The sequence below is a fragment of the Macaca thibetana genome, chromosome 3 (assembly GCF_024542745.1).
Source record: "Macaca thibetana thibetana isolate TM-01 chromosome 3, ASM2454274v1, whole genome shotgun sequence".
Lineage (NCBI taxonomy): Eukaryota > Metazoa > Chordata > Mammalia > Primates > Cercopithecidae > Macaca > Macaca thibetana.
This window is the reverse complement of record NC_065580.1, coordinates 77,249,663-77,274,172: the sequence shown is the minus strand read 5'-3', so window position 1 is coordinate 77,274,172 and position 24,510 is coordinate 77,249,663. Positions and strand designations below refer to the sequence as shown.

Here is a 24,510-nt window from a genome sequence, read left to right as displayed (position 1 = left end):
GCATCAGTTTCTTAGAACAAGCTTTTCTCTGCACTGCATACTAAATCAGACGGTAGTGCGACAAATAAACGGTGATGATTTCCCTAAGAACAAATCAAGTACGGAAAACTCCTTAATTGTCAGAACAGCAGGTAGTCTGGACGGATCTCTGAGGCTATCCTTAAACAGGTGCACTGAGACGCAATGTGCTGGAAACAAAAGAGCTCCTCCTTGCGCCCTCCCACCGCCCCACTCAATCCTGCTCCGCCCTGGCCACCCTGCGGCCCCGCCCCTATGCGCGCTGGTTGGTCCTCGCAGGCATGATGAAACTTCCCGCACGCATTACAGGAGCCAGGTCGGTATAAGCGCCCGCAGTCTCGCCGCCCAGCACGCTGTCCGCTGCCCGGCCCCCGCTCACCGTATCTCCTTGACTTGCTTACGCCCAGGTGAGTCGGACCCTGCGCTCCGCGCCGTGCGCCCAGCGCCAGCACACTCCTGGTGTGCCCTGCGGCTGCTCCGGGAGGAGGGGGAGGAGGATGCGTCCTTAAGCCTGGCACCCGGCAGACGCAGTTCGGGGACGCCTGCTGATGCTGCGGCTCCTGCGGTAGAGAGGGCGGGGCGGACGCCTAGCGATTGTTGCGCAACTGGCAGGTAGCGGAAGGACCTCTCTGTCCTGGTCCCCTGAGGCATCAAGAGGGAACCACGACCGGGAGGCCGGGCTGCTCCGGAGAGAAGGCAGCGGCGGTCTGAGTCCCTGTAAATGTTACATGTGTACTTTTTTTACTATGTGGCGTCGAAGCCTGTGGACATTTTCGCAGTCCGGGCCCCTGCGGCGGACTGGTCGGAGCGTGCTGGTGGCCAGGGCGCAGTCAGGCGTCGCGTGGTCCTGATCTAGGAAGAAGAGACTCTGGCTTTATTACCGCCTCGGTGTCTGTGCTTTACCCTTCAACTGCCCCCGTCCTCACCTGGACCCCTCACCTTCCTCCTCCCCTCTCACCCCGCCACCCCTGCCAGTTCCCACCCCTCTCTGTAGACTGCAAGACTTAACAAGTGACTTGCTGAGCAAACCCTGCCGAGAAGAGGTCTGTTTAGGGACACAGGAGGCCAAGTACAGAAAAAGGTAGAAGAACTAGCGTGCCTTTTTTAGTGGATGTCATTTTACAGGGTTGGCTTCAGATGATTGTTATAGCTTTAAATAAAAGGACAGTTTTCTTCTCGGCCGTTGGCCTACATTATTTCTTTACTGTCCATTGCCCTGGGCGCTTGACTAATAATTTAACAGCAGTTTTTTTTTTTTTTTTTAAATTTTAAATCATGATTCATAGCATTGCTGTAAGAGTAATTAGAGGTAAAATAGGGCTTGAACTTGTCTGTAGTTGGTTACTTACTGACATCTTAACATAAAAGTAAGGTGAGAGGGTGAAGTTTTAAGTAACGTAAAGTGGAATAGAAATTAAATGCCCTGAAACTGCCATGTCCAGTTCGGTAGGCGCTAGCTACCTGTAGCTGTTGAGCACTTGAAATGCTGGCTAGTCCTAATTGAGGTGTGTTGTGTTAAATACACTGGATTTTGTCGTTGGAGTAGGAAGAACAGTGTAAAATATCTGCTTGATAATTTTTTATATTGATTACATACATGTTAAAATGATACTATTTGGGACATATTGAGTTAAGTATATTTAAAATTAATTTCACCTTTTTCTTTTAATGGGGCTACTAGTATATTTAACATTACATACGTGGCTCACGTATTTATTGGACAGCACTGCTCTAGAAGTTTAAGAAGAAATAAGAAAAATATTGAGAACAGGTTGCGGTAGTAGGAACTTTGCCCTTCTATAAGACCGATTCCAATAAAAATAATAGGTTATAGTTTTAATTGGACTTTTCCTACTAGAAAAAATAAGTGTACTTTACATGCCCCTTTGTTCTCACTCTTTCCCCTCCAGTTTAGAGGTTAGCGTGTATTTATTATAGCAGGATTAATACAGGGATTCACTAAGCGGCGTTAAGAAAACTTAGGTAAATGATTCCCTGATGACCACACTTGATTTTCAAAGCACTTTCCTAACCCATTTTTAACTGGTATAGAGTCAAAGGCAGATGGCTTATTAGTAGTCATCTCATTTAAATCTTACGGAATTTTTCCAGTAAATCTCAAATAATTTGTTGTAGGCTATTTGGGCTATTTGGTCAAGTGCATGGAAGGGACAGCATAGGACATGTGGTACTTCATTTCCAAATTGCTTGAGATGATTTTCATTATAACCATATATTATTTGGTTCTGGTTTTCTGGAAAAGCCAGCTAAACCTTTGGTGCTTTTAGATATAAATGAAATATCACCAAAGGATTGCTCAAAGTGACTTACGCAACTTGAATATATATTTTTTCCTTAGGGTGTTTATCCCAAATTATCTGGGCATTTGCTGCAATTTGCAGTTTTTTTTTTAAAAAAACACCAAAATAGTTATTTTTCAAGTTAGAGATGTTTTAATAAAAACAGTCATTTTGAGCTGGCAGCAGCCAAATAAAACAGCGCTTTATTTCACAGTTGAGAATTGGAAATTGGAAAGTAATTAACATATGTGAGGATGACTTACTTGCTTCCTGGCTTATAGGGATGAGCCAAGTTTTTATTAGGGATGTTGTTGCTGTATATGTCCCACCTAATTTGCTTCCTTACTGAACAATGCAACTTTGAGACAGAAATATTTGAGAACATTTTTGTCACTTGGGACATTTTGATAGTGAACATTTTGTATCTTCTATTAACTTAAAATGTTTTATTTGTTATAAAGCCAGGATATCTGATATCAAATTAAATTGTTTTCTTTTCCCTTTAGATTTTCTTCAATCACATCTGAATAAATCACTTAGAGGTAACCTAGATGTAATATGGTGAAATGCTTAAAAGAGCTGTGTATCTTAGTATTACACTTACAGCAGTATGATTTTCTGTTGTATACATTATATTGTACCTGCAGCTAGTTCAGATAAAGAGAGGGCATTTAACTGTCAAGACAACCTGAGAGGAGACTCTAGTAATCTGGAAAGTCTCTTGGATCTTTGAGGGATTTTGGGATGGAGAGAGTGGGGCTGGGATCTCTGGCTAGGCTGGAGCCAGCCTGGATTTGTATCTATATCTTGGAAGCAAACTTAGAATGCAGAGACAGATGTGGCCTAGATGCTGCCAGCTCTAGCCAACCACTAAATCCTAAGGTGGGAGAGATGCAGGCTTTGACTAGGTGCTAAGCTGCTGTAGCCCATTGAATGTAGAGGTCACTATATTTTCTGAATACCTGTAAGTAAATTAAATCATCCTCTACTCCCGTGTGCCTGCCAGCCTAATGGGGAATTGCTATAGAAAAGATGGTTTAAATTTTAGTCTTTGAAGTGGTTTATGCATGTTTCTGGAATCAAGATTTAATGCAGACTGGGATTGGATATTGAATATTTTTGATTTATCTGCTTTTATCTCCATAGAGAGCTTATAGCTTCATTGTGCCATGTGTGGCATTTGGGCCCTGTTTGGCAGTGACGACTGCCTTTCTGTTCAGTGTCTGAGTGCTATGAAGATTGCACACAGAGGGCCAGATGCATTCCGTTTTGAGAATGTCAATGGATACACCAACTGCTGCTTTGGATTTCACCGATTGGCAGTAGTTGATCCGCTGTTTGGAATGCAGCCAATTCGAGTGAAGAAATATCCGTATTTGTGGCTCTGTTACAATGGTGAAATCTACAACTATAAGAAGGTAAGGAGAAAGAAACCAGATGTCTGGATGCGATTAAACTTAAGAATTTGTTGGTCACGATGATATTACATATTCTGTATCATGCTTTTTACTTTGCAAGGCACTCTATGTTCATTAACTCATTTGCTCTAAGTATGTAAATAGGGAACTGATGAATAAAAAGGTGAGTGAAATGACATGGTCACAAAAGAAGTGATAAAAATGAGAATTACAGTTCAGTTTCTTTGACTCTTAGAATTTTTTTCTCCTTCTCCCCAGCTTTTCATTTTGAAAAAATTTCTAACATATAGAAAAGAACAGAACAGCGAGCACCTAGATTGAATAGTCATTAATGTTTTGCCATATTTGCTTGAGTTTTCTTTTGCACACACACACAAACACACACACGCACATTTTTGCTGAATCATTTGAGAGTACAGTACAGATATTATGACACTCCTAAATATATAAGCATTTATCTTCTAAGAATAAGGACATTCTTCTACATAACATCAATGCCATTATTAAACCTAAGAGTCCATAATACCACCTAATATCCAGTTTATTCTTAAATGAAATTTCCCTAAGTGTCCCAAGAATTTTTTTTTTTTTGAGACAGAGTCTCACTCTGTCACCCAGGCTGGAGTGCAGTGGCACGATCTCAGCTCACTGCAACCTCTGCCTCCCAGGTTCAAGCAATTCTCCTCCCTCAGCCTCCCAAGTAGCTGGGACTACAGACACCTGCCACCATGCCCAGCTAATTTTTTGTATTTTAGTAAAGACAGGGTTTCACCATGTTGCCCAGGGTGGTCTGGAACTCCTGAGCTCAGGCAATTTGCCCACCTTGGCCACTCAAAGTGTTACCAAGAATATCTTTATAGCTGGTTTTTGTTTGTTTTGAGCTAGATTTCATTCAAGGTTCATGCATTTGGTTGTGATGTTTCTTGGTGTTTTTTGAGACTTCTTGATAGATACCCTGTCATGCATTGATAGAGATTTATATCCTAATCACATTTTGGACATTTTTATCTCTGAACAAAAGCTTTTGTCATTGTTTGTTGCCTGCTCATAGGAACACTCTTAATAACAGTCTTCTCGTTTAAAAAGTTTTAAAATAGTTATTCAGGAGATTCCTTTTACACATTTCTTTATTCCTTTATTAAAGGACCTACTATGCACCAGACATCATTTTTCTAGGTGATTGGAGATGAAATGGTGAAAAGGAAAGGCAAGAATGTACTTTCCTGCTAGTGGGAGGTGGAAGAAGAGAGTATTACAACTTTTTTCTTTCTGAGTCAAATCAGTGTCACATACGTGAGAATGCTAGGTGGTGCTATGGCATTGTCAGCTTGGCTTTCCCCTTAAATGAAATAGGAAACGCCCTGCTTCACTTGAACAGTGTTGTTTCTTTTCATTAAAAAGTTACAAGAAGTTAAATATCTTGAAAATAATTAATTTCTATTCTGAATTAGCCAAATGTTTCATTTGTAAAAGTAGAGAAGTTTGTTCCATAAGCATCGAAGCTTATGTAGTTGGGGCAGCTAGCAAACTGTCTAATGAACAGAATGTGTATTTTAGGCTTATATAAAGTATTCAAAAATCCCCCCCCACACACACACCTCCTTTTTGGTAAAAATAAAGTTTACCACTACAATGAAGTACAGTCAGAGGTGTGCTGGGAGTAGAGGGAGACTGAATGAAAAACAGGAGAAATGGGGTCAAGGCTAGAGCAAAGAGCAGGCCCTCTCCCTGCAGGGGAGTATCAGGGGCCTGCAGCCAAGTCAGATGACAGCATGAGTTCAGGAGGTAAGATTTGAGGGCTTTTATCTAAGATGCAGCATTGGAGTTTGGTTTCAGGGGAGTAGGAAGCGATACATCCATTACCCAAAGGACGCTTCTCCCTTTTAAATAAATTACCTGCAAAGTTTAGGCCAAAGAGGTGGGCAAGGTAGATTTTGGAAGCTGTTGCTTGCTAATATCAGTGAATGCTTTATAGTCACTAACCCTTCAGGCAGTTCAGCCCAGAACAGTCAGCAGAAGACTGTTTCCAGACCCCACCTGCTAGTTACAGATCATCCCTGATAGAGCAGAGAGGGGTGACCAGGTAGTGACTTTACAGTCACTGGAGGCAAAGCCCATTTTTGGACAGTTCAGTGAGGGCTTATAGACAAAAGATTCACAAATGATGGAGTGAGCTGGATGGAGTGTGAAGCGTATTTATGGGTCATGCACATACATGATAGGTTTACTTTTTGAAATTTGAAAGCATGTTTTAAGCTTATCTAGGATTTCCACCTGATTTAAACCTCTTCTTTCTCTAATGTCAGCCAAAAACCTGAGTACAAGGTTCAAAAAGGAATACATCCAGGACTTTTCATCCTCATAGTTTGCCAGTGATGGTGGAGAGTGTCAGAATTGGGGAGTAGCCTAATCAAACCTTCCTATTCTGCGTGCAGTGGCAGACAGTCCCTTTGCTGTTTCTTTGGGGCATGCAGACTAATAAAGCGCCACCATCATTTTGTCTATAAGTAAGGAGTAGCTTTAATGCTACTGCAGTGGTGGAAGCCCTGGGCATTGTCGTCCACCCCTGGGGACCAGCAACTTTGTTTTGGATCATGTATCTGTTATTGTGAGGTAGCCATTTATTTTTCATGGAATGGTGCCAAATGATGTTTGTCCCTTTGCTTTACATTTTTCTAGCTAGGACTTTGAAGCTGAACTGGAGGAACTTCTTAGCCAATACTATCTTCTCAAACCAAAAATTTTTAGGTGCAGAAGACATGTTTTTTAGTGTCATGGCAACCAGGCAACCTGTTATCTTAACTTACATTTAGAGGTTGAGCATCCCTAATCTGAAAATCTGAAATTTGAAATGCTCCAAAATCTGAAACTTTTTGAGCACTGACATGATACTACTGTGCATTTTGATGTCACAGTCAAAATGCAGATGTAAAACACACAGTTTATTTGGCATGCCCTAGGAAAAAAAGACCCTCTCAGCCCCCTTCAGCTGCAGTATAACTTTTCTACACATGCCCAGATTTCCTCGTGCAAGCATGCCCACAAAGGATAATAGAATGGCACATGTGCAAGCTGGACACGCCAATGGCAGGATCCAGGATCCCCACAGATGGGACCTCTGCGCATTACCCATTGTGTATTTTTGCTTATTTTCTGCTCTGTGGTGTTAAGATACTGAAAATGTCAAAAAGACCTGTAGATATTTCTTTGAGCAGCAATGATAAGGAAAAGTAGAAACATAACACAGAAAGTCAAGCTATAGGAGAAATTGGACTGTAGTGTAAAGGTTTAGATTACATGATGAAAATGTGTGATAGAGATATTGAAAGGCTAGAGCTACCTGCATTCATAACAGAACAAGAGGTCATGCCAGTCTATAAAATCAAAGAGAGACTTCCAAGACAGAAGCCGTTGTTAATGAGGCAGATGACTCTGGAGAAACACTTACAAAAGTCATTTGGCCAAGTGCCTCCTCAACCTCAGAGGACCCGCTTCCTAGTTGCTCAGCTGCTTCTGGTATTTCTTCTCACCTAAAAAAGGAAAAAAAAAGATACAGTGTACAGTAACCTTTTAATCAAAACACAGCATTGTCGGTGGAGTCTGAAAGCCTGCCATTGTTTGTACAGCTGTTTAACTGCTGATACAGGTATTCTGGTGATACTACTATGCTACTTATTATTTTCTTACTGTATTAATGGTAGGTCATATTTTTTACTTACGTATGAATAAGTGTATAAAAATGATTGTTCTTTAGTAGCATATAAATTCAGTCAGGAATGATGGGCAATGATGGCAAACAGCCACAGATTTTCCACATGGTAGCTGAGATAGTGATACCTTTGCTTTCTGATGGTTCCATGTACACAAACTTTGTTTCATGCACAGAATTATTTGAAATATTATCTAAAATTACCTGTAGGCTATGTGTATAAGATATATGAAACATAAATGAATTTCATGTTTACACTTGAGTCTCATCCCCAAGATATCTCACATATATGCAAATATTCCAAAATCCAAAACACAACACTTCTGGTTCCAAACATTTCAGATAAGGGAGACTCAATCTGAATATATATGTATTACATACATAGTATGTATACAATATGCATTTTCATCCCTCCACAGGTTACTATTCTGGCACATTCCCATTATATTCTGTTTCTCAGACTGCAACTAAAATTTTCATGGGTTCAGCTTTATGTTGAACAGAATTTGCAGATTATGAGTTGAAGCAAACCCTAGTTTGATAATGCTGTGATTCTCCTAAATCACCAAAGTGCATGAAAGGATTATAGAGCTCAGAAATACTGAAGCAACTTGGCAATAAGAAATTATTAGTGAATGTACAAGGAATCTAACATTTTGGTTTTGCTATTGCTTCATAAGATGCAACGCCATTTTGAATTTGAATACCAGACCAACGTGGATGGTGAGATAATCCTTCATCTTTATGACAAAGGAGGAATTGAGCAAACAGTTTGTATGTTGGATGGTGTGTTTGCATTTGTTTTACTGGATACTGCCAATAAGAAAGTGTTCCTGGGCAGAGATACATATGGAGTCAGACCTTTGTTTAAAGCAATGACAGAAGATGGATTTTTGGCTGTATGTTCAGAAGCTAAAGGTAATAATAAATTTTTCTATAGACGTTCATTATTGTCTTGGTTGTATGTTTGCTTTTAAATTATATTTGAAAATCTCTTAGAGAGCAATCCAGAATTTTACAAGTGACTAATTAAGTTATGAGTCTTTAATCTTTTTTTTTTTTTAAAAAACAGAGGAGTTGTACTCTCCTTTTCAGCACTTAAATTCTGTAATACTTGAAGGATGATTCTTTAGTGCAGTCATTTATTTTTTGCTATGCTAATATGCTCTGCGTCTAGCTTGATCCTAAGTGCAGTTTTAAGTTTTCCTGTGTCATACTATAATGGTAGGGTTGACTCTGCGATTATTGCACTGTGGTACTTTGCTGCAGTTATAGCACAGCAAATATTAGGATTTCTAAAACAGCTTTATTGATAATTCACATACCATGTAATTCACCCACTTGAAGTATGCAGTTTGGTGGTTTTTAGTGTATTCACAGATGTTGGTAACCGACACTCCAGTCAGTTTTAGAATTGTTTTTCCACCTCAAAAAAAAAAAAAAAAAAAAATCAAATCCTATGCCCTTTAGCTTAGTTTTTGCTGGCAGGATCAACTAGGTTTTTTGTTTTTGTTTTTGTTTTTAGAGATGGGGTCTTGCTCAGTCGCCCAGCCCAGGCTGGAGTGCAGTGGTCTGAACATAGCTTAGTGCAGCCTTGAACTCCTGGGCTCAAGCGATTCTCCCACCTCAGCCTCCCTAGTAGCTAGGAGTATAGGCATGCACCACAACACCCTGCCTCCTGTGCCCTTTAGCTTTGAATTCCATCTCTCCATATCCATTATCTGCACCCCCGCAGTTGTAGCCCCGGCAATCACCAATCTTTCTGCCTCTGGATTCCCTATTCTGTATGTTTCATATGAATGGGATTATATATCATATGGGCTTTTGTGACTGGATTCTTTCACTTGGCATAGTGCTTTCAAGATTTGTCTATGCCGTAACATGTATCAGTACTTACTTTTTATGGCCAAATGATACTCCATTACATGGATACACTGCATTTTGTTTATCCACTTGTCAGTTGATGGACATTTAGGACATTGTTTACCCCTTTTGGCTATTACGAATAATGCTGCTATAAACATTGGTATACAAGATTTTGTGTAGACATTTCTCTTGGGTGTATATCTAGGAGTAGAATTGCTGGCACACATGATAACTATGTTCAGTTGAAGAACTACCAGATTATTTTTTGAAATGGCTGCATTATTTTTTATTCCCTCCAGCAGTGTATTAAAATTTCAGTTTCTCCACATCTTCACAAACATTTACTGTGCGACTTTTTAATTCTAGCCATCCTAGGGTATGTGAAGTGGTATTTCATTGTGATTTTGATTTGTATTTTCCTGTTGACAGTGATGTCCAGCATCTTATCTTATGCTTATTGGCCATTTGTGTATCTTCTTTGGAGAAATATTTGTTCAGATCCTTTGCCATTTTTTTTCCTGCTAGGGGTCATTTTATTTGAAAAACATAATAGACTTTTTTTTTTGAGCAGTTTTATAAAAAATTGAGAGGAAAATGTAGAGAGTTCACATATGCTCCCCCTCCAGTGCCCCCGCCCAGTTTTCCCAACTCTTAACATCTTGCGTTACTGTGCTACATTTATTAGATTTGATGAACTGATACTTATATATTAACTGAAGTTCATAGTTTATGTAAGGGTTCACTCTTTGTGTTTTATAGATTTTTGGATTTGACAAATGTTTAATGCCATGTACCCACCATTACAGTATTATGTAGAACAGTTTCATTGCCCTAAAAAATCTCCTGTGCTCCACTTATTGATTCCTTCCTGTCCTCTTCCTCCTAAATCCCGCCCCAGTCATTACTGATCTTTTTACTTTCTCTTTCACTTTGCCTTTCCCAGAATGTCATATAATAGTTGTAATCATATAGTATGTAGCCTTTTCAGACTGGCTTCTTTCACCTAGCAGTATACATGTAGGGTTCTTCCGTGTTTTTTCATGGCTTGATAGCTCATTTTTTAAATTGCTGAATAATATTCCATTTGTTTGCATGCACTGCAGTTTGTTTATCCGTTCTTGAATTATACATCTCTAATTGGGTTACTTTGTCTTTTTGTTACTGAATTGTAATAGTTTCTTATGTATTCTAGGTAGAAATCCCTTCTGTTCATCAGGGTTGCAGGATACAAGATCAATATACAAAAATCAATGGTGTTTGACACACTTTAACTGAATACTACATACTTAAAATGAGCAATCTGAAAATTAAATTAAGAAAGCAACTTCATTTATAATAGCATCAAAAAGAATAAAATACTTAGAAATAAATTTAAGAAGTGCAAAACTTGTATACTGAAAACTATAAAACATTGTTGAAAGAAATGAGAGAAGATCTAAATAAATGGAAAAGTATCCCATGATCATGAATCGAAGGCTTAACATTATTAAGATGGCAGTCCTCCCTAAACTGATTTACAGATTCAACTTGATCCCTATCAGAATCCCAGATGAGTTCTTTGTAAAATCTACAAGCTGGCTCTGAAATTCATATGGAATTGCAAGGGACTAAGAATAGCCAAAACAATCCTTTGAAAATGAGGAACAAAGTAGGAGAACTCATACTTACTGATTTTAAAACTTACTACAAGACAATGGTAATAAGGACAGTATAATACTGGCAGAAGGATGGATGTATAGATGAGTGGGATAGAATTGAGAGTCAGAAGTGAACACATACATATATAATCAACTTATTTTTGACAAGGGTGCCAAGAGTATTCAGTGGGGAAAGAAGTTCAAAAACTGGCACAGTGGCAACCAGATATGTAAACATATGCAAAACCTGGAGTTGAACCTTTACCCAACATCATATACAAAAACTATGGATACAAAAAAATGCATCAAATGAATCCACTTTTAACTAATCCACATAAATGTAAGGGCTAAAACTATAAAATCCTGAGAAGCAGACATAGAAGTAAGTTGTCATGACCCTGGATTTGGCAAATCTTTCTTAAATATGAGACCAGAAACAATAATACAAATTGATGAATTGGACTTCATCAAAATTAAACAGTTTTGCACGTCTAAAGGACACCATCAAGAAATGAAAAGACAGCCCACAAGTTGGAAGAAAATACTTACAAATCATGTATAGCACTTTTTGATGGTAAACTTGAGGAAGACATTTATTTTTTATCCCTTACCTACACAGTAGTAACATCCTAAAATCTCTCTCCCTGCCTCTTTTTGCCATTCTTTAAATCCTTTGTTACTTAATTTTCAGATTTAATATTGGCCAAAGCAGGGATAATGAGATCAGTCAAAGGGGTACTTAGGACGCTAGTCACAGTGTTTGTACTGATACCGCAACTGGCTTATTTTCAGGCATTTCTACTGTGATCAGATGGCAAAGAGCAAGTATATATATGTAAGTCAGTTGCCAGGACTGCTGGGCAAGCCTGGTAAAGAGAACAGCGGGGAAAAGCAGCCTCCTACTGCCCTGGGCCTTCTTTGAGCCTGATGATCACTTGATATGGAACTAGAATCACATCCAGTTTACCCTCTGAAATTCCTTGATTGTTGTTTTCTGTATCCTTGACACTGTCCTTTTCCAGACCAAATTATCTCATCTGGAATACTGCAATAGTTTTCCTTTCTCAATGCTTTTAGAATAACCTGTCGAAAAGTCATCTGATTATAGTGCTGCCTGCTTAAAACCTTTTAATTACTCCCCATTCCCTGTCTGGGCTGCGTAGCTCACTTGAGCTCTGCTAGCTGGTGAGGGAATCTGGGTCCTTTTTCTGGTATTTGAATTCAGTGCTACACAGGTTACTGGCTGGGTAGACAGTCTCAAATTGTAAATCACGGGTATTCCATGTAGATAGTCTGTTACAATCTACAATAAAACATTGATGTTTGTGTCAAAGATCATGGTGTTGTGAGGTTGGGTACTGTCTGTGACAATTTATGGAGGAAATTTAAGTTATATGGTTTTATTCACATATAGTGTATAACAACTAGTTAAGGGATAGATGTCATCATATCTGACTTTAAAGTAGCTAAGAGTGGATCATTGTACTTGTTAAAGGTCTGGGAACCATGGCTATTTTCTTTTTCTTTTTTTTTTGAGACGGAGTCTCGCTCTGTCGCCCAGGCTGGAGTACAGTGGCCGGATCTCAGCTCACTGCAAGCTCCGCCTTCCGGGTTTCCGCCATTCTCCTGCCTCAGCCTCCGAGTAGCTGGGACTATAGGCGCCCGCCACCGCGCCCGGCTAGTTTTTTTGTATTTTTTAGTAACACGGGGTTTCACCGTGTTAGCCAGGATGGTCTCGATCTCCTGACCTCGTGATCCACCCGTCTCGGCCTCCCAAAGTGCTGGGATTACAGGCTTGAGCCACCACGCCCGGCCGGCTATTTTCTGAAAATAACTCAGTGACGACAAATGACTACCAGACTATCATAACATTAGGACTCTAGTTCATCCCTTTGCTTCATAAGTATGTCTTTTCCTTTTGTATATATTTGCTTTGGTATAGAAAATAGATTTTCTTGATTAGAAATCTAAGAAGAAGAAATTGAACACTGGAGGATTTTCTATTTCTTTGAATTACTAAAAGTTAGTGTAATTTGGCAGTATATCCCTATGCCATTATGATCTCTCCAGTAAGTAGACGGTAGGGCTTAGGAAAATAGGAATTTATTTTTCCTATTTTGCTTGTTTAATGGCCATGTGTTTGTATTAAAAAGGGAAAATAAATAGGAATGTAGAGGATGTTAACTAATCGTGACAGTTATTGGGAAGAGTTACCTAATTTGAATAAAGGTATCTTTTTGAATTTGTAGGTCTTGTTACATTGAAACACTCCACGACTCCCTTTTTAAAAGTGGAGCCTTTTCTTCCTGGGCACTATGAAGTTTTGGATTTAAAGCCAAATGGCAAAGTTGCATCTGTGGAAATGGTTAAATATCATCACTGTCGGGATGAACCCCTGCATGCCCTCTATGACAATGTGGACAAACTCTTTCCAGGTAGCAGACACCCATCCACCTATTCCCCATCCTTCTCCAAGGGAAAAAAAATTATAAGTTGTACTCTCCCATCATTTGAATGATTTTAGTTTCAAAACCTATTTCCTATTTTGTTTGGAGGGAACACATTACGATTTGGCACACTCCACCATTGAGTAAATACCATCATGATAGATGTTGATGATTGTGTATTTCGTTTCAATAACTGATCCAGCCCAAGATTTTCTGGAGCTGTTTGGTTTACTTGCTGTGTTTATAGGTTTTGAGATAGAAACTGTGAAGAACAACCTCAGGATCCTTTTTAATAATGCTGTAAAGAAACGTTTGATGACAGACAGAAGGATTGGCTGCCTTTTATCAGGTGAAATCAATTTAAAAACCTAATTATATTTCATGTGTGTTTAATTGAAATGATTTGTAGTCATCCCTTTTATTTTTACTATAAAATATTTTCTGTATGATTTAATCTTTCCTTCATTATCGGATGGAAAGTTTTTTTATAAGCTGCATTTAATAGTCATAGTCATACTCCAACTTGAGTTACAGTGTAGCTATGTTATTGGTGTTAAGAGTGAGCCAGTGGATGTTTGGAATTCTGTGTAGTGATTTTTAACCAATTCAAATGCTACTATTATCACAGTTTGTATATTTTTCTCTTACTGAAGTTGATTTCAGCTTATAAAACTTGCGGGTTTTAAATGGTTAAACTATGATCTTGGTGTTTATCAGGAATATACATCTTCTGTCCCTGTCTTATGCAAGGCACATAACTAGGACACTTCCACTTCCCCTTTTGCATGTAGGGGGCTTGGACTCCAGCTTGGTTGCTGCCACCCTGTTGAAGCAGCTGAAAGAGGCCCAAGTACAGTATCCTCTCCAGACATTTGCAATTGGCATGGAAGACAGCCCCGATTTACTGGCTGCTAGAAAGGTAAGGTGCTGTCTCTGTCCCTTGTGTAGTTAGAGTAGACTTATTATTAGAATGGAAATGGAGTCAATAATGGATGATTCTACTTCTGCTGCTGTATTGACTGGGACAATTGTTTTAAATTGAATGTATTAAAATAGAATGAAATGGCTGTTGAATATGCACTGTGTTGTACACTGTCCTCTGTGTACTTTTATCTGTTATGACCCATACAATTCTCACAAAGACCCTATGATGATAATTATGCTCTTTTGAAAGTAAAGGTATCTGGGCATGGTGGCCTACACCTGTAATCCCAGCACTTTACGAGGCTGGGGGAGGTAGATTACTTGAGGTCAGGAGTTTGAAACCAGCCTGAGCAACGTAATGAAACTCCATCTCTACAAAAAATGCAAAAATAGCCAGGCTTGGTGGCGCCTGCCTGTAGTCTTAGCCTCTTGGGTGATAGAGCCTGGGTGATAGAGCAAGACCTTGTCTCAAAAAAAAAAATAAAGTAAGTAAAGGCGTAAGTCAGGTGCAGTGGCACACACCTGTAGTCCCAGATACTTGGGAGGCTGTGGTGGGATGTCTGAGCTCAGGAGTTCAAATCTAGGCTGGGCAACATAGCAAGATGCTGTCTTGAAAAATTTTAAAAAAAGGTTTTTTGTTTGTTCATTTGTTTTTTAAAAAAGAATGTAAAGGCATGGTATCGTGGCTAACACTGCAGGCTTTGGAACCTGACTTGTGATTTGAAATCCTGGCTCTACTCATTGATGTAACAAAAATAATAGTGTCTGCTATGGGGAAATTTTAAGGTGAAATGATATAATTCATGTAAAGTAAGTAGGATAGAACTTAACATGTAGTAAGTACTTATTGAGTGTTAGCTGTTATTATTATTTTAAAAAGTACTGTATTTAGAATACTGTGGGCAGAGGGCAGCTTGTCTGTATTCAGTGGGCGGGAGACCTAGTTCCCACTATGGAGAACTTTCATAGCATGGATGAGAAAAAGCTAGAGAGTAGTCTCAATGCAAAGTGATCAATGCCGAGAGAATCAAAATAGCCAAGGAAAGTAGAATGAGGGGTGCGGCCATTCTATATAAAAATAACATCCTGGATATAAAATTAGGCATTTCAGAAGGACCAAAAAAGACCAAGCTTAGTGGGACCATGTTGGAGTAGAGAGAGATGAGGTGGGTTAGGTAAAATAGGGAGGGAGGTGCCAACTGGGAGAATGGCTGAAGCCTTGGCACCAGAGGAGCTGAGGGGAGACGGACTTCCTGGTGGTGGAGTTGAAGCAGGCGAGGAAACAGTGCTGGATGGGGCTTGTATGTGGTGGGCTGTAAAACAATTTTTCTTTTTTTCCCACCATTGTTAATTCATAAAGCTTTGTGAACTCCCGTCCTGTTTGATTTTCAAGGGAAGTTATTTTCTTTAACAAATAAATGGGTATTTCTTTATATAATAAGGTGGCAAATCATATCGGAAGTGAACATTATGAAGTCCTTTTTAACTCTGAGGAAGGCATTCAGGCTCTGGATGAAGTCATATTTTCCTTGGAAACTTACGACATTACAACAGTTCGTGCTTCAGTAGGTAAGGTATTATAATATTATTAAATAAAAAGCTTTTTCTAATACTGAAAAAAAGTAAGGTTTAAAAAATTTATTTCAAGCTGTAGTTTAAAAATGTTATTTAAGGATGAATACAAATTAAATCCCTATGTTACTGATTATTTAAGACCACTTAAGAATTCTCTGAATCTCTTTTGGAGTGAAGGGAACAATAAATACATAGTTCAACCTCCACATTGTTGGTATCACTGCTGGTGTTTCCCCAGGGAGCAGATACATATTTTCTGCCCTCTGCCTCCCATTTCTCTTAGAGTTTCTCGGACTACAGTCTGTATACAGTGAGGCAATAGGTCTATTTGGTAATGCATTTTTGATAAGAAATACTCATTTTAGATATATTTTGGTAAATATTCCATCACACAACTTACCAGTCACTAGCTATCATTGCTCTGTAAACAATATTAATTTTATTTTGTAGATAATGTATCTACTGAGATTGGAAGTATACCCCAAATTAGACTGATCCAATGTTAATGAAGCTTTGTATGCTACTGCCTCCCTTGAGAGACTTGCCTTGGAGGGCAAAAATATCTTTGGTATTACGATGGTTTATGGCCCTCCAAAACATCACAATAAATAAGCAGATAGACAGGATAGCTCTGGTATTGGAATTTCATGGGGCTGGGGTGGGGTTAGGAAAATAAGTGTCTATCACCTCAGCTCTCTAGCTGAGGTGATAATAAAAACAAGGCTGAGAAGAAACACTGGTTTAGAGGGATGCAGTGCAGGACCAAGGAGGCAAGTTTAATAACTTATATAGTCTCCCTAGCTTTATGTGAAATCTGGTAAATGGGGAGTGGCAGGGGGAAAGTACCTAACAAAATTAACACTAAACCACCAAAATGGCTATTCTTATTTTTGTGTCATAATACCACTATGAAAGGCATGATTTTTAGGTATTTGAGTCATTGTTCAGCTTAGCATAGTTTTGAGGTGAACATTCTTGTTCTAAAAACATTAGAATGTTAAAACCTGTTTTTATAAAATGACAGAATGGTTCTGGGTTATTTTATTTTACAGTAGTGCTTTTGGATTAAGTACATATAAATGGCTTGTAAATACAAGGTCATTATTGTGGAAACTACTGTATACTAATATGAAGTCCAGTATGGTAGTAACGCATTCAATTATTTCCAAAAATCAAATCAAAGGCATTTTTTGTGGAAGGTTATGTTGACATTAAAGTTAATTTCTCTCTCTCATTTAAGGTATGTATTTAATTTCCAAGTATATTCGGAAGAACACAGATAACGTGGTGATCTTCTCTGGAGAAGGATCAGATGAACTTACGCAGGGTTACATATATTTTCACAAGGTAACCACTCTGAAGTGGAGGAATATTCGTGCTATATTAAGAAAACTATGAAATGTTTGACTATTTCTATCATCTTTCAGTATGACAGTAATAGCTTTGAGTATCTCGTGAGGTTACAAAAGGGAACCTGATAATGTTTGCTTTCTATCTCTTGAGGAAGAAAGAAATTTTAATGTGTAAGATGATTTTTATTCTTTAAAACTAGTTACAGCTGGGTATGATGGCTCATGCTTATACCCCCAAGCTGCTAAGGAGGCTGAGGTGGGAGGATCACCTGAACCCAGGAGATTGAGGCTGCAGTGAGCTGTGATTGCGCCACTGCACTCCTGCCTGGTTGACAGAGCAAGATCCTGTCTCTTAAAAAAAAAAAAAAAATGCTAAAAATAAATAAATAAAACTAGTTAAGCTTGAGAATCACCTTTCTACCATTTCTTAGCATCCTGTGGAATTATGACTGTTGCCCAGTGTGTTCATTTTATTCTAATATTAGCAGTTTGGTAGGAAGGAAGGCATGTTTTGTAAAGCACTGCTTACCTCTGTTCAGTTATTTACTCCCTTCCCTAAATTTGTTTAACTTTTTGTCTTATCCAACTTTAGGATTGGAGAGGGAGAAAGAAAAACTGCTTTGTGTGCCAAAAGCAAAACTCTTGGTGTTTTTGTTTGTGAAATAGGCTCCTTCTCCTGAAGAAGCCGAGGAGGAGAGTGAGAGGCTTCTGAGGGAACTCTATTTGTTTGATGTCCTCCGCGCAGATCGAACTACTGCTGCCCACGGGTAATACTTTTAGAGGCTACTGTAAAACAAAAACAAACACCAAAAAAAAGGAAAACCAAACCAAAACAAAAAAAAGCTCAATACCCTGAAAAAATAAAAATCAATAGCTGGTTGGCTATATGTTGCATATAGTTGGCTATATGTTACAAAGTGTGACTTTTATAGAGAAAATGAAGCTGTTTCTTCACTTTGTCCCAAAAGAATTAGGCCACTTTTCAAAGTGTTGTTGTGGTATATGGAGAGAAGTCGTCTTCCATAGGTTGTTTGAGTTGGAGTTTTCACCTTTAAAAGGTAAGAACATTCTGCTCACATCTGAACAACCAAGATGGAAGAGGGAAGGCTGCTGCAGCAGCTACTGTTAAGTGTTTTAAAGAGAAGTAAAGATTATAAACATCATGTGACAAGTACTGAGTGCCCACCATGCCTATTTGGTGCTGTAGTGACCCTGAGGGGATAGGGTAGTGAAGATGCAAGGGGTTTGATTACATTATAACGAGCCAGGTTTCTTTGGTATCATTTCTGGTTGTCTAGAGTTATGCTGAAGAACTGAAGACTTTTACTGTACAGGATAAACAACTGTCATTAAATGTTTTAGTTGCCTCTGCTGAATCACACCTAGATCAGGATATAATTAAACATGGGTTTAGGGAATGAACTGAATCTGGTTATTATCCTCTCTACTTGTCCTAACTAGAGTCACTAGGCTTCAGGAAACCGGTGATATGGAATTTGATGAAATATAGTGGGACTCTGGTTTAAATTGCATATTGTATGTGAATTGTTAATCGGTGGTAAAAAAAAAAAATACTGTATTGTCATCACAATTGTTAGAAGAGATGGTCTCACCTAGAAAACACTGAGTAAGAAAGGTTCACGCAAGGTATTTTCTTAATGATTGGGTCACTCATGATTTGTAACTTTTTCTGCTTTTTGAAATATGCATTCAACTATTCCTAGAAGGGAAAGTAAAAGTAATAGTCTCAGTTAGTTTTACTCCCTCGATGACATGGTGTGTGTGTGTGTGTGTGTGTGTGTGTGTGTGTGTATATATATGTATGTATATATATAATTATTTTAAATGAAGATTTTTTTTTTTTTTGGGTATTTATTCATTAGTGTAGAGCAGTCATTAGGAGGCTTGTATGTGACTGTATGACCTTAACATTTCTTAGGATCTGGTTGAATTGATGGGAAAACTGAATCAGAACCTAAACTGACAGGCACTAAATACCCATTTTAATTTAGATTTTCTTCTTTTCTCCTTTAAGCCTTGAACTGAGAGTCCCATTTCTAGATCATCGATTTTCTTCCTATTACTTGTCTCTGCCACCAGAAATGAGAACTCCAAAGGTGGGTAAATCAACTCAAGATAAAAACTGTCCATTGCCATCAGATTATGTTTGTAATTTTTAACTGATGCTCCTTTTTTTTTTTTTTTTCATATCAGAATGGGATAGAAAAACATCTCCTGAGAGAGACGTTTGAGGAGTCCAATCTGATACCCAAAGAGATTCTCTGGCGACCAAAAGAAGCCTTCAGTGATGGAATAACTTCAGTTAAGAATTCCTGGTTTAAGATTTTACAGGAATACGTTGAACATCAGGTATAATGTCTTTAAAAACGTTTTTAGGAATGCGACAGTTTGGATGCAGAGCTGTCATTGCTGTTCATTCTGTATTTAGTTTGAATGCTTTGTCCCTGTCAGAGAGATTCACAGTCTCTGTAAACACTTATCTCTTTCATAGGAATTACATAAGAATTAAGTAGCATGAAGGATTATAAAGTAGCATCTGGAATTGAAAAAGAGAGGAGACTTACTACTTATCATCACTGATCTTCATTTATCAGATATTTGGGCACCTGCTGGGTGCCAGATCTTGTTAGGCACAAATGACTAAAACAGAGCCACTACGTATTAAAAATATGCATATGAGTGTTCTTTAAAAGGCACTGCAGCTATCCATATTATGAATACTTTAGCATTTTCTAAGTGATGGGTGATTCAAAGGGTCTCATACAATTTACAGTCATGTCTTATCTGAATGTTTTCTGTTTTGTGAGACCAGAGTCAACAAGCATTTCCTGCCATTTTAAAAAACTGTTTTGCTCCTATATGCTTATTCTTACAGGTTGATGATGCAATGATGGCAAATGCAGCCCAGAAATTTCCCTTCAATACTCCTAAAACCAAAGAAGGATATTACTACCGTCAAATCTTTGAACGCCATTACCCAGGCCGGGCTGACTGGCTGAGCCATTACTGGATGCCCAAGTGGATCAATGCCACTGACCCTTCTGCCCGCACACTGACCCACTACAAGTCAGCTGCCAAAGCTTAGGTGGTCTTTATGCTGTAATGTGAAAGCAAATATTTCTTGTTGTTGTATGGGGACTATGGGTAGATAGGGGAACAATGAGAGTCAACTCAGGTTAACTTGGGTGTGAAAAAAATAAAAGTCCTAAATCTAAAACATTGCTATAGTCATTTATGTTCATACAGTCTCTTCATAAGAGGTAACTAAAATTTTTTTGCTGTATCACAGTAAAATGGAGGGTAAGCTAGGAAAAGGGAAAAGGATCTGATGTCTGCAAGAACTCACAGCCCTCTCCTGGCAGATCTGCTTTAGATGACATTTGCGTCTTGTACCCGTATGGCTTCCTTCCAGTCCTTGCCTCATCTTAGGGACGTCATCAAAGGACTACACTATTTTGGTTCTGCCTACATTCCTAACAGCTGCCTAATTAGACTTGAGACTTGAGTCTTCTATAGGAGTTCATGACAGCTGTATTTTGCAAGATAGTAGTTCATTTTTTTCTCTTTTATGTGGAGCCAAAGCCACTTCTGGAGACTTGTCCTAGAGCAGGGGTCAGGCTTTTTAAAAATTTTTTATTTGTTTTTAATAAAGAACCAGATAGTACATATTTTAGGCTTTGTGTACCTCTTTTGGGACTGTTCAGCTCTGCCATTATAGTGCAAAAGCAGTTACATAGACAATATGTAAATAAACGAGCATGGGCCGGGCGCGGTGGCTCAAGCCTGTAATCCCAGCACTTTGGGAGGCCGAGACGGGCGGATCACAAGGTCAGGAGATTGAGACCATCCTGGCTAACACAGTGAAACCCCATCTCTACTAAAAAATGCAAAAAAACTAGCCGGGCGAGTTGGCGGGCGCCTGTAGTCCCAGCTACTCGGAGGCTGAGGCAGGAGAATGGTGTAAACCCGGGAGGCGGAGCTTGCAGTGAGCTGAGATCCAGCCACTGCACTCCAGCCCGGGTGACAGAGCGAGACTCCGTCTCAAAAAAAAAAAAATAAATACAATAAACGAGCATGGCTATGTTCTATTAAAAGTTACTTATAAAAGCAGATGGTGGGCCAGATATAGCCTGTGGGCCATAGTTTGTTGATTGCTGTTCTAGAGGAACAACCAAACTAACTAAGCATTTCTGGTAAAAGTCTAAACCTACTTGAAAGAGAAAGTGTAATAACACATTCAAAAAACAGGTAGAAAATTTTCATTTGAATGCTCATTGATTGTTCAGGGACAACATTTCAAAATACATTATAAAGGTGAATTTAGCTCTTAAAAACTTTTGAAAAGGGAATTGCCTGTGTACAGGTAATACAAGGATGCTTAATGGAGGAAATTAAGCAGAAAATTGTCTGGTAAGTTGGAAGAAGGGTGTATTTTAGGCTAGCTGTAGGCCTTTATGATTAAAGAATATCGCTGAGAAACTGAGGAAATGTCATTCATACTAGATGACTTTTTTGTTTGTTTGTTTTGTTCTGTTTTGTTTTAGTCAGTCTTGCTCTGTCACCCAGGCTGCAGTGCAGTGGCGTGATCTCAGCTCACTGTAACCTCCACCTCCTGGGTTCAAGCAATTATTGTGCCTCAACCTCCCAAGTAGCTGGATTACAGGCAGGTGCCACTGTGTCTGGTCAATTTTTGTATATTTAGTAGAGATGGGGTTTCACCATGTTGGCCAGGCTGGTCTCGAACTTCTGGCCTCAAGTGATCTACCCACGTTGGCCTCCCAAATTGCTGGGACTACAGGTGTCAACCACTGTACCCAGGCCTAGTAGATGACTTTTAATAATAATCTTGTGTTTGTAGGTGCTTAAGTTGCCTAAACCTAGAATGATTTGATTCTAGGCATATTTATTCCTGGTAAAGCCTCAGACAGCCAAGCTAAGTGACATCGAAAATACTTGGGAAACTTCGTTGAGAATGATTACACAATGTACATGACAAGATTAATGTATGACATAAACCCCAAACTGCCAGTTTTCCAGGGAGTGGGGTTTGGCTCTAGATTTTTAACTTTAGTGACTGAGATCTGGCATATTTAGTTACCACCCAGAAGTTTGATAGTAAAGATACTTAGTTAAGCCAATTTCATAGCAGCAAACTATAGGTCAATTATAATGGTAGCACCTTTCTGGATTTCAAACTACACCCAAGGCTTGCAGAAGGTTATTGGCACAAAGAATAAAGCTAGCTTTTTCTCTCTTTTGCAATTTAAATTGTAGAAGATTTGAAGAAATGGTGGCCTTTGGGTTGTTGTGCACATGACTTACTAGCTCACTTATTGGCCAAGCCTGTTTTCCTGGATATTGGTAATTTAGTGCCAAGGAGGCACTAATCTACACAGCATCTCTAACAACCAATAGTCCAGTTCTTTTGAACATAAACTAAAAGATTATTAGCTGATGTCATTCTGCCATTTCAGTCTGATGTGAGCACTGTCGTGAATGACCTGCCCTTTAGAGGTTTATTTCACTTTCTCTTAAAATCTGCTAAAAGGTACCATATAGTTTGACAGAATGATACACTTCTATTTAAAAAAAAAAAAAAAGTAAAATCCACCTAAAATCTACTTGTAAAGTTTTAACGTTTTCTTGAAGATCTTTTGCTATAAAGGGACAATTGTACATGTGTGGTAGATGATCTTGGTTAACATAAGGCCTGAAAGTTTCTTAAGTCCTTTACAAGGAAAGATATAAAAAGGAATTAATCCTAAGCTTATGATAGCCCAGTCTCCAAAGGATTATACTTTGTGGGAAATTTGCTTGTATTAGACTGTGGTATGAACATCTTGAGGCCACAGAGTCAGAGCATGCTCCTGAATGCCTCCTGTCTTGGAATTGCCTTAGTTTGGTATAGAATCTTTGATAAAGGATCCTTGGAGCAGGTCCCTAGGAAGGGAAAGTCTGGCCACAAAGAAGCAAAGGGGAAGCTGGGCAGGGAGGCAGTTATATGTGGTTCTAGACTGTGTGGTGGAAAAATCAATACCAAGCATGTAATTAGCAGCTTTTCGAAGTACTTTTATTGTGTCAGCTCATTCTAATCTTAGGAAGTGTGGCAGATTTTATTTTCTAAAAGTGGCCATAGCAGTGTTCCTGGTCCCGTGTACTCTTCCAGAGCCTGGCTGCCCCTCTGAAGAAGCAGCCTATTTCTTCTCTCCTTGAGCCTGGGCAAGATTTTGCAATTGCCTTATAGTAGAATACAGTGGAAGTGATGCTGTGTGACTTCTGAAACCAGGTCACAAAAAGTGATGTAGCTTCTGCTTTCTGTCTTTTGATGTATAAGGAAACCCAGGCCACATGGAGAGGCTGCATGTGAGTTTGGGCTGACCGCCCTAGCAAAGGGCTCAGTCGACAGCCAACAACGGCCACCAACTGCCAGCTGTGTCAGGGAGTGAGGCTCCAGATGGTTCCAGCTGCTAATCTTTGAGTCTTCTACCAGGAGCCCACACATGGAAAGGAGAGAGGAGCCATCCCTGCTGTGTGCTCTGTCCAAGTTCTTCATTCACAAATCTGTGAGCATAATAAAAACCTGTTTGACACCATTAAGTTCTGTGGTTTCTTACACAGGCATGGTAACTTATCCCCATTTTACACATATTAAATACATTGCTCATTTGGCTAATTAGTAAGTGGTGGAACCTTAAATTAGCCAGGTAGGTTGACTGCAGAGCCTTTGAGTTGTTCTTTTCTAAATATTGTCTTGTAATGTCAGCCTGAAACCATAGTCTGGGTCTCTGGTGTGAGTTGGGAGACTAAGGAAAAGGGCTTTTATTGGGAGCAAGACCCGGGATTGCAGGGAATCTCCCAGGGATTGCACTGAGGCTAATTTTTTTCTGTAATGACATAGGCTAGGTGATACTGAAAAAACAATCCCAAAATTTCAGTGCATTACCACAAAAGGGTTTTTTTTTTTTTTCTCAAACTGTATGTCCACCTTGGCCTATGGAGGGCTCTGCACATTGTTGAGGGGGTTATAAGCACTCTGGAACCCAGGCTGATGGAGGCACAACCTTGACATAATTCCACCATCAGCAAGGCAGGGGATAAAGTGGTGAATTAGTTACTGAAACTTAAAGCTTCCACTCTGAAGTGACACATCACTTTTGTTCACGTTATGTATAAGTCATGTGGCCACACCTAACTTCAAGGGAGCATGTACCAGAAAGGAAAATAAAATATCTGGAGAATAGCA

At 39.1% G+C, this 24,510-nt stretch overlaps 1 protein-coding gene across 6 annotated transcripts; it reads left to right on the top strand.

Moving 5' to 3' along the window:
* Positions 1–236: 236 nt before the first annotated feature.
* ASNS (asparagine synthetase (glutamine-hydrolyzing)) lies at positions 237–23,890 on the top strand. Of its 6 annotated transcripts, XM_050782952.1 has the most exons (14): positions 237–425; positions 2,825–2,860; positions 3,465–3,736; positions 8,126–8,363; positions 13,198–13,383; positions 13,643–13,744; positions 14,187–14,314; positions 15,762–15,888; positions 17,135–17,241; positions 17,913–18,013; positions 19,282–19,363; positions 19,461–19,616; positions 20,143–20,352; positions 23,602–23,890. In XM_050782952.1, the coding sequence occupies exons 3-13, from the start codon at positions 3,488–3,490 to the stop codon at positions 20,350–20,352; spliced, it is 1,686 nt and encodes a 561-aa protein (XP_050638909.1). In that variant the 5' UTR covers positions 237–425; positions 2,825–2,860; positions 3,465–3,487; the 3' UTR covers positions 23,602–23,890. The 6 variants fall into 6 exon arrangements, with proteins under 6 accessions (XP_050638909.1, XP_050638907.1, XP_050638910.1 ...); XM_050782950.1 differs by lacking the exon at positions 23,602–23,890 and having other exon boundaries at positions 20,143–20,484; XM_050782951.1 differs by lacking the exons at positions 237–425; positions 23,602–23,890 and adding an exon at positions 616–735 and having other exon boundaries at positions 20,143–20,484.
* Positions 23,891–24,510: the final 620 nt, after the last annotated feature.